Genomic DNA, 13,024 nt, shown 5'->3' on the forward strand with positions numbered 1-13,024 from the left:
CAGATAAACCAGGCAGTAGAAGGAAATTAAAGGCAAATAAATAGGAAAAGAAGAAGTCAAGTTATATCTCTTGGCTGATGACATGATCCTATACTTAGTAGATACAAAAATCTCCACTAGAAGATGTCTAGAGTTGATAAAAAAAAATTCAGCAAAGTATCAGTATACAGATAAATATGCAATATTACATAGCTTTCTTATACTCCAATAATGAATATGTTCAGAAAGAAATCAGGAAAACAATTCCATTCACAATAAACTAAAAACAAACAAAAAATTGGGTTTAAATTTAACCAAGGAGATGAAAGATCTCTACAGTAAAAATTATAGAAGAGTGAATAAAAAAAGTTTTAAAAAACTGAGTAAGAACTTAGAAGATGAGAAGACCTACCATGTTCTTATATAACCAGAATTAATATTGTCAAAAAGTAAACATATTACCAAAAGTGATCTACAGAGTCAATGCAATCCCCATCAAATTACCAGTGACAATAATGCTACTATGGAGCTATTATAACAAAATCAGCATACATGAGTACCAATGGAATGGAATAGAATACAAAGAATCCTTAACAAAAGTGCCAAAAACATATGTTGAAGAAAAACTGCCTTTTTAACAAATGGTGCTGGGAAAACTGGATATCCATGTATGGAACAATGAAACTAGATTCCAATCTTTCACTCTGCATCAAAATCAACTCAAAGTGGGTGGAAGACCAGAAACACTTCAACCGATAGAAGGAAACAGAATCAACCCCCTAACATCTCAGTGCTGGGACCACCTTTCTTAAGAAGACTCCTAAAGCTCAAAGAAAGCAAAAATCAACAAGTAAAAAGGCCTCAAATTAAAAAGCTTCTTCACAGCAAAGGAAACAAGAACAAGAAGAGAGAGCCTTCAGTATGGGAGATATTCTGCCAGTTGCTCTTCTGACAGTGGATTAATATACAGAATATGAAAATAATTTTAAAAACCACCAAAAAATCTAATTAATAAAAAAATCCCTAACCCAATTAATAACTATGCTAAATAGGTTTGTCTAAAGAAGAAATGCAAATAGACAACAAATATACTAAAAAAAAACAAAACATTTCAACATCCCTAGAAAACAGGGAAATGCAAATAAATCTAGACTGAGATTTTATCTCACTTCAGTCAGAATGGCAATAGTCGAGAATACAAATATTTGGTGGTGAGGGTGCTGGGGAAAAGTTCCACTTACTTATTGTTGGTGAAACAGTACATTACTTCAATCACTTTGGAAAGTAGTATGGAGATTCCTCAAAAGACTGAGAATAGAACCACCACATGATGCAGATATCCCACTCTTTGGTATTTAATGGAGAGAAGTAAAATTAGCAAAATATAATGATACAAGCATAACAATGTTTATGGAAGGACAACTCACAATAATCAAGTCATGAAACCATCCAAGGTGCCCTGAACAGATGAATGGATTAAAAAAGTGACAATGGAGTTTTCTCAGCCTTAAAGAACAATGAAATTATGTCATTTGCTGGTAAATTGAAGGACTGGAGAACCCAATGCTAAATGAAATGAGCCAAACTCAGAAAGTCAAGGGCTGATTTTTTTTTTTCTCATTTGTGGTAGCTAGAAAAAAAGTGGGCAAGGGAATATCACAAAAATAAAAGAGGGATTAGTGAATCAGAGAAAGGGGATTGAGAGAAGTGAGGAGGAGTCAATAAGAGGAGCTACCAGGCAATGAAATTGACCAACCTATGCTGCATGTGCGTATGAATGCATCTCAATGATTTCCACTTTTATGTATAATTATAATGCGAAAATTTAAAAAAAAATATATATATATATAAAAATAAAGAGAAGGAAGATGGGTAAAGTAGAGCAAGGGTATCAAGGGAAAGGCTGGAGAGGAGAGAGGGGAAGTACAGGGCTTTGGGAACAATAATAAAAAAAATAATAATGTTTTTGACTTCCAACCATCTCATTTAGGTTCTTGAGGTGAGACAAAATGATTTATGCACGTGAAACTGGATTAAATTTTTGAGCGCAATATGCAGGGTGAAGCCAATTTGTGCACACCAAATATGTGTGTTTCTTGCCATTTATTCAATTCTACTGTTTCTCAGACTTTCCGTTCTCATCCTTTCTCGTATGCTGTTGCTGTAATCCAACACTGATTAGGACTTTTCCTTTTAAATGCCATGCCCTGTTTCCCTGCCTAAAACCTAACAGTAGCATTGCCCCACAATTTAGAAAGTGTATGTATGATTGCAGCCAGATACCTTCAGAGTCAGCACCATGAAAGTGAGAACCTGTGGAGACTGAGGAGGTGCCCAAGGAGTGGAAGAGGGAGCTCTCAGCCTACAGGGAAGGACAGAGTGAGCTGTGAGCAAGGAATCACTTCATCCTCAGGGAAGGAAGCAGCACACCAGTTCCAAACCTCAAGCTTATTGACAACAGTGAGGGTTAATGGAGAAGATAAAAGATGGAGAGGGTTGGCTGAAAAGAAAAAAAAAGCCTGGTATTCTGGCCCACACGTGGTTGCCTGTTAGGCAACACTGCTCTTCTCTGCCTTTTGCTCCCTGCGTAGGGGAAGAAGATAGGAGAGAAATGGGGCAGGCTACACCTACCATGTTGAGGGACACTGTGTGCTCCTCATGGGTTCTCAGAAACCTCTAGAAGTAGTTTTCATTTTTGATGGGACCTTGGGAGCTGTGGGCTCAGTGTGGACTACCAGGGGCTGGAGTTGCAGGGGACCGATTCAAGTTTCTTGTTTCAGAGAAGTATGCTCAGGAGCATCTGGAGGGCTTTTTAAGAATTTCACACATGTGCTCAAGGACAGTCAGTGCAAGGTGTCTGCCTCACAGAGGGTCTGGCAGCCAGTCAGCATTAGCTAGAGATGTTACACAGTGACATCTGGCTCTTCCTTCAGTCCATCTCTTCATCATGCTTAGCAGGGGCTTAAACTTACAAGGGCAAGGAGAAGTCCGTGTGTGTGTGTGTGTGTGTGTGTGTGTGTGTGAGAGAGAGAGAGAGAGAGAGAGAGAGAGAGAGAGAGAGAGAGAGAGAGAGATCCGTCCCCTTAGGTTATTTCTCAAGCATAGTCAGAGATGGCAGAAAGGAAAGATTGAAATTTGATATGAGACTGTGACTTTAATTTGCACTGGACTGAATTCTAACAACAACAAAAAATGCTTATACAGTTTTGAAAATTGTCCAAGATGACAATGAATATAGCTAAAAATAGTGACTGAAAAAAAATATAAAGTCATTTCATTTTTATAACATTAATAAAAAACTTTTATAATAAATGAACAATTATAAAGTTAGATCAAAGCAGAAGAAGCTATTTTACAAGGGAAGCAGAAGAGAACCTAACATTTATTGAGTACACATTGATAGGTAAGTAGTTTGCCAGGAGTCTGCCTACTATATCATTTAATTCTTACAACAATTCATTACTCTTCTCCTTTAGACAGAAAGAATGAAGCTGAAAGACTTTAAGTCACTTGCTCAAGGATGCACAGCAATATGAATGACGGATATGGGATAAAACTCAGGCAACTATAATGACCAAGCCAGTGCCTATTCTACTTGCATTATCTGGCCACCAGCTGAGATGGACTGTCAGATTCTTTACTAAAACTTCCTTAGTGTCATCTTTGCTTTTCACCTCTCATCTCGTATGAAATTAATCCTTCAGGTACAGTGTTTAGATTTGTCAAGTACAGATGATGATTCTTTGTCATTTCAGACACTAATTCCCTATTTAAGAAAAAGGCACAGTCTTGCCTTTGCTGTGAATTTCCTTTGTTTGGGTGGTGTGCGCTGGTGCCATGGAGATGATATCCCCAGACAGATGTAACCACGTCATCACCAACACTGCCTGTTCTTGCTGTCTGCTGAAAATGAAGAGTTCTGTTAGTATTTCATGGCACATTGCCATCTGGACTTGACTCAAACCTTCTCGCTTGATACATTTTCATTCTGAATGACTAGTTTCCTCTTTGTGAGCTTCTGGTTCAGATTTCTGAGGTCATGTTTCCATTTCTGTTTTGAACAGTGAATGATGGGAGGAGGACAAAAGGATGGACAGAAATCTTTTTTTTTTAATTTTATTTTTTTTATGTTGGAGATTTTAGTAAACCAACTCTGAAGGCAAGAACCTACTGAGTGGTTTATCCCTATTTCCCCATCTTAAGAATTCCAAGTTTCTAAAAATACAGATTAAATTTTCTTATATTTATTTAGATCCCCTAAATTGATAATCAGCCAATTTGGAGAATTCATATTTGACTCTGTGCTCAGCATTTTATTAAATCTTGTAGTGCATTTATGTTTGCCCTGAGTCTACCTAAGTTTTTAGTTTTATCATTAGAGCTAATACTGACTGTCATCAAATGTCTTTAGTATATCTTTCAATGCTTTCCTCTTTGGAGCCAATCTTCTTCTTACACTACAGATACTTGGTGATTTTATACTTGAGACTTTATTTGCATTTAGTCTTAACTTTTATATCTATTTGGAACATTTTTTCCATTTGCATGCTGTAATAATTTAAAAGATTTGGGACTCATTACTACCAGTAAATATCTGGTCTCAGAGCAGAAGGCAAAGCATTAGTCTCTCATCCATATATAGGAAGTATCTCTGAGTGAATAGGAAAAAAAAAACCATGAGTAAAACAAAATAAGGGTTCTATATAGACCCTAACAATTTAATAAACAAAAATCTAGAGGTTTAGTTCATGTACTTTCTGTACTTGACACTAGGGAGAAAGGGGAGAAAAGATAAATAGAATCTTTAACTACATGTGGAAGTCTCAAGACACAACTTTTGAAGATTTATTTCTAGCCTGCCATAGGGGCCTCATATTTGATCTTTGCTTTCCCAATTGAACCCATGGCTGAATAACTGGAGGCCAGAGGAGGGGGCTGAGTAAGGAAGATGACTTAATCTGTCCATCTTCATTAGGGTTTTGAGACTGTGTTTCTCATAATAAGCATTAGTTCTTTTTTTTGTACCATTTATCCATCTATCTATCTGTATACACATTCATTCATATATATATATATATATATGTGTATATATATGTATTATACACACACACACACATATATATATATATATATATATATATACACACATATATATGTGTATATATATATTCTTTTTTCTTGATACCAGGGATTGATTGAACTCAGGAATATTTTATCACTTGAGATACATCCTCAAGCGCTCTTTCTCTCTCTCTCTCTCTATATATATATTTTTTCTTTTTTGAGACAAGGTCTTAATAAATTGCTCAGGGCCTCACTCAGTTGCTAAGGCTGGTCTCAAGTTTGTCATCCTCCTGTCTCAGTCTCCTAAATCTCAAGGGTCACAGGTGTGCAGCCACAATGCCCAGCTCTATTTTATACTTTTAAAGCACAGAGCAAATGTGCTATAAAAGTCAAAGGGCAAGAAAACATCCAAATAATTATGAAGACCTTGCTTTGTGGACAAAATTGGTGATGCTCTGAAATTGAGTTATTGATCAGAAGGGCATCCAAAATGAGCTAGATCAAAATATTTTCTGTCAGATGCTTTATAGACATCTGAATTTGACAAATGGAAGGTGATTTAGGGCTGCCAATGAATAATAGATATAATTATCCTGTGTATACAAGTTAAAAATTTTCAGTCTAAGTTTTAAACTTGCATTTCCCCCAAATAAGTCCAGACTTTGTGGTGTGTCCAAAAGAAAAAAAAAAGTTACAGAAATATCACCTGGATGACCTTGAGTCTCAAGGTATCAGCATTAAGGGTCATATGTGTCTGCTGAATTAATTGGAAGTCCAAAGACTGTGGCTATCATTGTATGTATTGGAAGAGAATAGATATTGTGGATTGCTTAATGCAGAGACTTGATTGGAATGTAAGGTTTTTAAGAACACCTATTTTAAGCGCACATCACCAATTAAGTGACATTGCAGTGGGCTGATGACATTATCATTAGCATCTGTTCACACTTTGAGGTGAAAGGACCTATGCAATACTCTGGATTCACATTTTAAAATGGTGATATCTATTGAGTCTTTTAGTATTCTTATGAACCTCCCCTTTCAAGCAATATATCCATTCTACTGAGTGGTTATTTGAAAAGCTCAGCGGGTAAAAGCTTTTTGAACTGTATTTTTCTTTTTAGCTGAATGAGAATATCTGAAAGTCCATCTCCCATTTTCTTTCATTGACACTAACTCAGTTTGACAGTCTGTACCCTAGAGAACAATATATCACCATGTGAACTAGAGTTGGCCAGACATTTAAATGCTCTTCTAGCCCTGAACTCACAAGGCAATTTTTAACTTTTATTTTGTTTGTAGACTGCTGTTCAAGGTAAGTTCCCCTGTAAAGTGACAGCCTTTGTTCTATGTAGACTTCGTTTCTATTTACTAAGCAAACAACCTATTGTTTTTTCGCATGTTACATTGCAAAACATTTTAGAAGCCCATGCAAGTAATTTTGTCTTCTTTTTCCTTTAATATTCATTCATGGGTAAATTTATGGCAATCTGGATGTTCAACACAGCCATCAAAATCAGATACTTGACAAATAAATATACAGTATACACTCTAGATGCAGTTTCATCAATTCTGTAGAGTGTACATTTAAGAATTGCTTTATATCTTGACCAAGTTATCTTGTATGTATGTCTGAATATGTAACAACCAATCCTATCATTGTGCATAGCTATACTGAACCAATACAAAATAGAGAAAGAGAAAAAAGAAACTGTTTATATAAGGAGAATATTTTTTCATGATTTTTCTGAAATTAAATCTATCACCATTAGATATTATTTTAAACAGAAATTTAAAATCTAGTACTTTTTTTTTTCATATGACTTACTTTACTTAACTTGCTGGATGACATTCTGTTTAGAACATGTAGCATATATTTCTAATTTGTCATTCTGTCCCTAATTTCTTCCTGACATTCTTGGTCTTTATTCTCAATTCAAATGAAGAGCTGTAACCTGATGAAACCATCTTTGTTACCTAACATTTGGCACTTTTTGAGTGGTCTGTCTGTTGTTCCAAAGCAATGGGGGGCGGTGGTATTTGTTTTAACGTTAGTTTTTAGTTTAAGCAATTGTTTCTAAGCAAAGCCCTTAAACTTGTTCTTTCAAAATACCTTTTTGGGTCTTAATGTGCAAGACACTGATGGAGGAACCTCGGTTCCTGCTGTTAAGGAATTTACCTTCTTGTGGGTAATGGGCATGTCCACATCACAATGCTCTCCAGGAAGTGCTGTGCTATCAAGAGGTAAGAAAAAGTGTTGGAAAGCCCAGAGGAAGCAGAGGTTGTCATTGGACTCCTCTAATCACAGAGAATATGACATATTGAAAGATAGCTCAGAATTTGATATGCAGAAAAGATGTCAAGGGAGGAAGTGGGCACCATACCACAAACATTCCAGTGGCTTGGCTCTGCTCTTAGAATCAAATTCAAACTTTTTTCTTTAGCATACAAGGACCACATCAGTGATTTTCCTGTTTGGCTGAATGTCAGAATCTAATGCCTGAAGTTCACAATCTAATGCTTGAACTTCAACCCCCCAAATTCTGATTTATTTCATCTCAAGGTAATCCTCTTGCACCAGCAGTGCTGATACTTTGTGAGCAGAGTGATCTGGCTCCTGCCTCCCATTCTAGACCCTATTTCCCATCGCATTATCTGATGTTCATTCATCTCCTGACACCTATCCACTCCCTGCCATGCCCATGACTTTGGTTGCCCCAAAGCACAATTTCTTGCAAGGATAACTTGCTGGTACCTGTGTGTGGACTACTTTTTCTGAGATAGTAAACAATAGTTGACAAGTGCCAAGCCCTTGCAATGCCCCAGGCATTGTATCACAATGTGAAATGTATTATTTAATGTTCCCAACAGACCTAGGAGTTGTTGAGAGAGGAAGTAGGCAAGATACCACAAACATTCCCATGCCTGGATTTTCTCATTTTATTCTGAGGCATAAAGCCATGATGTGACCTGCATGTGTGTGGCAGAGCTGGGATTTGAATTGATGTAGGCCCTCTTCAGAGCCCTGACCCCCAATAACCTACATATCATTTAAGCCTTTATCCCAATGTCATCTTAGAAAATCTTTGTTGACCATTCTATCTACAATATTTCCCAAGTCACTCCCATTTCTCTCCAGTCCTGTATGCTGCTGATATCATATTTTTACTTATATATGAAGATTCTCCTCTGGTATAAGGAAAATTATACAAAATCTGAGTATATGTGCTGGTTCACCACTCTATCTCTGGCACCATAACATAGTACAAAATAAGGTTTTCAGCAAATATTAAAGGAAAAATAGGATTTCTAGCACAGTAACTATTCAAGGTGGAATGAGATTGCTCCAGGCATTGTTCTTTTCTCCTGTATATCTGACATAATGATTTCATGGTTGGTGCCTAATGGAGGGCCAACGTTAAGGACTGTTGATTTTATATATCCAGTTGACTTTTCCATATTCTTTGAACCTAAGCTTTACCGTGGGTGTGCACAGCAGACTCTGTTGGTTACTGAAACCACAGCCTTTTTGCCCTGTTTTCTTGGTGGCTGATCAGTAAAATTGTCCTGGTCTTCCTATTTCAAGGGAGCTTGGTTGCATCCTATCCCCATGGGGTAAGTCCTGAGAGTATGAACTCATCACAGGTCTTGTCCCACTGGCTAAGAACTGTCCAGATGACAGCTCTGGCAAGTGAACCCCAAGTGAAGACCTGCAAGAGAGAGAGCTCAGGCAAAGTTCTTTTTCTTCAAAATACAAACAATGCAATGTGTTCCTCTGTTGCCTTAGGCCCTGTCACATATGAAGGGAATTTCGGCTGCTGTGCTTCCATCTTGGGACCGAACCTGAATGATCTAATGCATAAGAATATGAGCTCTAGACTCAAAATACTAGCTTTAGCTTCCAACTCTGCAATTTGTTAAACTTGTAGTCTTGCATTAGTAAGCTAATCTCTCTGTGCTTTCTTTCCATTCTTTGTAAAATGGACAATAATAATAACAATGCCTGTCTTACAGACTATTTAGAAGAAAAATAATTAATATGGACCTAAAGTTCCCTCGTTGTAAAAAAATTTAAATAATAGGAAGTCAATCTCCTCAAGCTATTTGATGACTGCATGAATGAAAATCCAAGGCACTCTAACTATGGCTGGTGCATAGATAGCATTAAAAAATGTTATCTAGAAACAACACAAAATAGCAGAAGACAGAGCCAAGACAGTCAGGAAAGTGAAGCAGAACTGAAGTCCAGATTGCACTGAATTTGGAGCCATCATAGCATTGAAATTCTTTTATATAATGTTTTAAAATTCTGTCCTAATGTGAGCCATTAGGACCAGAGTTTTCTGTATCCTCTGGGGAAATTTATTAACTGAGTTATTACACATAAATATGGAAGTGATGGAACTGATGTCCACCATATCTGAAACTATTGGGTCATGGGCTACTTTCTGCATGAAAATTTAGTTTAGAGCCTGCTGAGGGACAGAGGAGAAACTCTTATTCATGCCGAACATTCGACTTGCACATTCAGTCCTCAACATTTAAATATCCTCAACTTACATGGCCAATATTTCTGATATAACCATAGGTTATAGGTTATGAGTCTGTATATAACTTTCAGACACTGTTACATGTCCTAGAATCCTGCAGGGTTTAAAATCTTTATCTCAGGCTGAAACATTAGGAAAACCATGATATTTTGTTTTCTTCCAAATCTAGCTCCCATGATTAAAATTCTAAGGTCCAGAACATGCAGGGTTTAATTATCTAACAACTACTGAATCTCATTCAAGCAAGAACAGTTTGATCGATGGGTCCAGCTGTGACCATTGTGTAGCCTGAGTTTTCTGATGGCTTTAAAATGTTGACTATACAGCTGTCATCTGGAACTTGAGAATGCACTAGCATTAAAGTGCCAAAGCTATTTTATAGGCCTGTCTGCCTCCACAGAGAGATGGCATTCTTCAGGGAAACTTCAATACACAATTTGTCCCATCTTCCAGTGATGCTGAAATCAGTGTTAATGTTTTTGTTCCTCTTAAATTCCTGTATTAGTTTAATTGAGCAGTTTCGAATGAGGTTATCTCAGGTCAGTTTTGTGCATAGTAAAAGGACTATTTGTGAAAGTCCCATTTTGCTCCTGTCTACACAATGCTGTTTATAATGTCTAAGACTATGGAATTGGATTCCTATTTGGTCCATTCCCACAATTTATACAATTTATTAGGAGGCATGGGAGGAGAGATCTGTTCAGAATCTTTTTCTCCAAGGCTGTCAGTTAGAAGAGATGCAGGAAGATCCACAAGCTGGGAAATCCAGTTCTGTTGGAGTCAGGGAAGCATAGAAATGATGAAGCAGCTGGCTCCAGGTTGGTTTTGAGTCACCTCTGGTTAAACTAATGGTACATTAGTGGAAGTCATTCCTTATTCTCCGTTGAAACCACTCACCAGATCACTCACAGATATACTGAGTATTTCTATAGTAACCTAAGTCAGAAGAAGGATGTGGAGTTTTCAAATGGTCAGGTAAGAAATGACTGTTTTCATAAACTTGACTTTGAATGATGTTTATGACCTTTCACTTTTAATGCAGAAATGGTCTCTGGTTCCCAAGTATATAGAAATAAAGCAATCCAAATGTAACTTGGGTTTTCTGACAATGAATCACTTATTGTCTTCAAGGTTACCATTGTCAAATTGAAGGGGAGAACTGTGATCATTTAGCTGGAAGCATCTTTTTCGATATTTCAGGAAGGTGAAGATATTTCTTTCAGACTCTCTCTCTCTATGCTATATACATTAATAATGTAGTCTGCTATTTGTAAAGCTCAGCTTTTCTTTACTTTTTAAATTTAAGGATATTTCTACTTAAATCCCAAAGGAGGTCTGAAGCCACATAGGAGTGTTTAACATGGAAACATTTTGTGAATCTGACCATAATATTCTTAGTAGTAGATGATTTCTCTATTTTTAGTGATTTTGAGAAATAGGAGAAATAGTTATAGATACGAGAAAGCTTGGTAGCATATTTATTATAGTAGGCATTCAAAATTTGTTGTTTGGAGGCTATTCCACATAAGTAGAAAATCCTCCACGGCTGTCAAGGTTATTTATCCACATAAAATATCTTAAACTTTTTTTTCCTCTAGTTGAGCTAAATTTTCCAAGCAGGGCTTCTCTGTGATCAATTGTGTCTACATCTCAAACACAGAGCATTAGCTGCTAATGGTTTTGGTCCTTTTAGTTCAGAGAAAAATGTTCTTGTTTCTGCTATTTTTCAGGTCTAAAAGTCAAAGGTTTAAACATGTTCATGTTCTTCTTTGCTTATTTCTAGGAAAGAAATCCTACTGCAATGTAGCTAACTCTGACCTCATGAGAAGTCCTGGACAAAGAAGGAAGGAGATGGCATAATTGTAAAGAAAAGGTCCAAATGGACACATTGTTAAGTTCGACTGTTTTTTCCAGGTTTGGGATTCTGGTTAGGAAGGGTGGAAATGAAATAAACTATCAAAAACTATTCTTGCTTTTCCCTTTAATTTCAAGATGTGTATTAGAGGATAGGAAGAGGCAACAAACCTAGGTGGAAAACCCTAAAACTTAAAAATATTGATTAGCCCCTTTTAGATATCTATGCTACCCTTAACCATTATGAAGAAAAATCACATGGAATGTATTTTTTTATACAAAGGTTACTCACTTATTTTTCTCTCAAAGTGGTTCATATTTATTTCTTGAAATGTTTCCTTCTATATTTATTACTTAAAAATTTCTGTGTTTTTTGCCCTTTGACACTAAAAGTATTTTTTACAATTTCTACTTGATATAGAAAACTTTACCTAAGTTTCTATATATTTAAATGGTCAGGTGTACTATATTTTTTTAAATGTGTGTGTAATATATTTTAAAATGTCCTGTATACTATACAAAAATATCTTTCTCCTTGAAGTTGATTGGTGTTTCAGTTTGAATATGAAGTGTTACCCCAAAGTTCCCCTGTTGGTGCAGGCAGAGTCAAAGGTGAAGGGATTAGATTAGGAGATCTGTGACCTAGTCACTTCATCCTAGTTTGAACTGACTGGGTGGTAACTGTAGGCAGGTTAAGGATGTGGCTAGAGGAAGGTGGTCACTGGGATTGTGCCCGGGAAATGTTCATCTTTCTTGCAGTCTCTTCTTTGCCTTTATCTGTCTGCTTCCTGGATGCCATGAGCTGAGCAGTTTTCTTCCACCACACCCTTCTGTCTTATCTTCAGCCAAAAGCAATGAAGTCCATGGACAACGGACTGAAACTTCTGAAACTGTGAGCCCCAAACAAACTTTTCCTCTTCTTAGTTGTTCTTCTTTGTTATTTTGGTGATAGTGACTAACACAGTCACAGGGGGTGGAGGGTGGGGAAGGAATTAAAAGCATAAGGAGGTTGAGACATGAAAGGTAGGGAAAGAGGAACAAGACTTAACTATTGGTTGTTCCAAAAGAAAAGACAATTTAAAATAGAAAAGAAAAATTGGAATGAATGAAAGAGAAATTTTCTAGCCTAATTATGGAAAGGATGTTAAGTCCTGAGGAGTATGTAGACAGGACAATATTATAATAAAACTGTAGAACAATTTAAGTAAGAATATTAAAAGAAGCAGTGGTAACTAACAAATTATAGCAATGAATCACAAGAATTTTAATTTGTTTGACAGCAAATTCCACATTAGCAAAAAATATATATATTGAAAGGATCACCTTGAAGATAATGAGGGAAAATAATTATCAATTAAAATAGTGTTCTATAGTGGGGAAAATATAATTAATACCAAGGTGAATTTTATCTCTGGTAGAATTTTGCTGAATGAACCATAAGAGGATGATACTTATAAAGAAAGAAGGATGATACTTACAAAGAAAGAAACTAAGCCCAGGAAAGGGCTACACTTAAAAAATAAGTTGGTATATGTGTTTATATGTATGTGTGTGTGTGTGTGTGTGTGTGTGTGTGT

The 13,024-nt window shown here is 36.4% G+C and overlaps 1 protein-coding gene across 1 annotated transcript in view; it reads left to right on the forward strand.

Moving 5' to 3' along the window:
* Tdo2 (tryptophan 2,3-dioxygenase) overlaps nt 1-11,441 on the forward strand; it is a 90,275-nt gene extending 78,834 nt beyond the window's left edge. Inside the window, exon 12 of the mRNA XM_077803467.1 lies at nt 11,377-11,441. Within this exon, the coding sequence (XP_077659593.1) occupies nt 11,377-11,404 (28 nt within the window). The 3' untranslated portion in view covers nt 11,405-11,441. The remainder of the gene's footprint in view (nt 1-11,376) is intronic.
* The last annotated feature ends 1,583 nt before the right edge of the window (nt 11,442-13,024 follow it).

Source organism: Urocitellus parryii, chromosome 10 (genome assembly GCF_045843805.1).
Source record: "Urocitellus parryii isolate mUroPar1 chromosome 10, mUroPar1.hap1, whole genome shotgun sequence".
Classification (NCBI taxonomy): domain Eukaryota; kingdom Metazoa; phylum Chordata; class Mammalia; order Rodentia; family Sciuridae; genus Urocitellus; species Urocitellus parryii.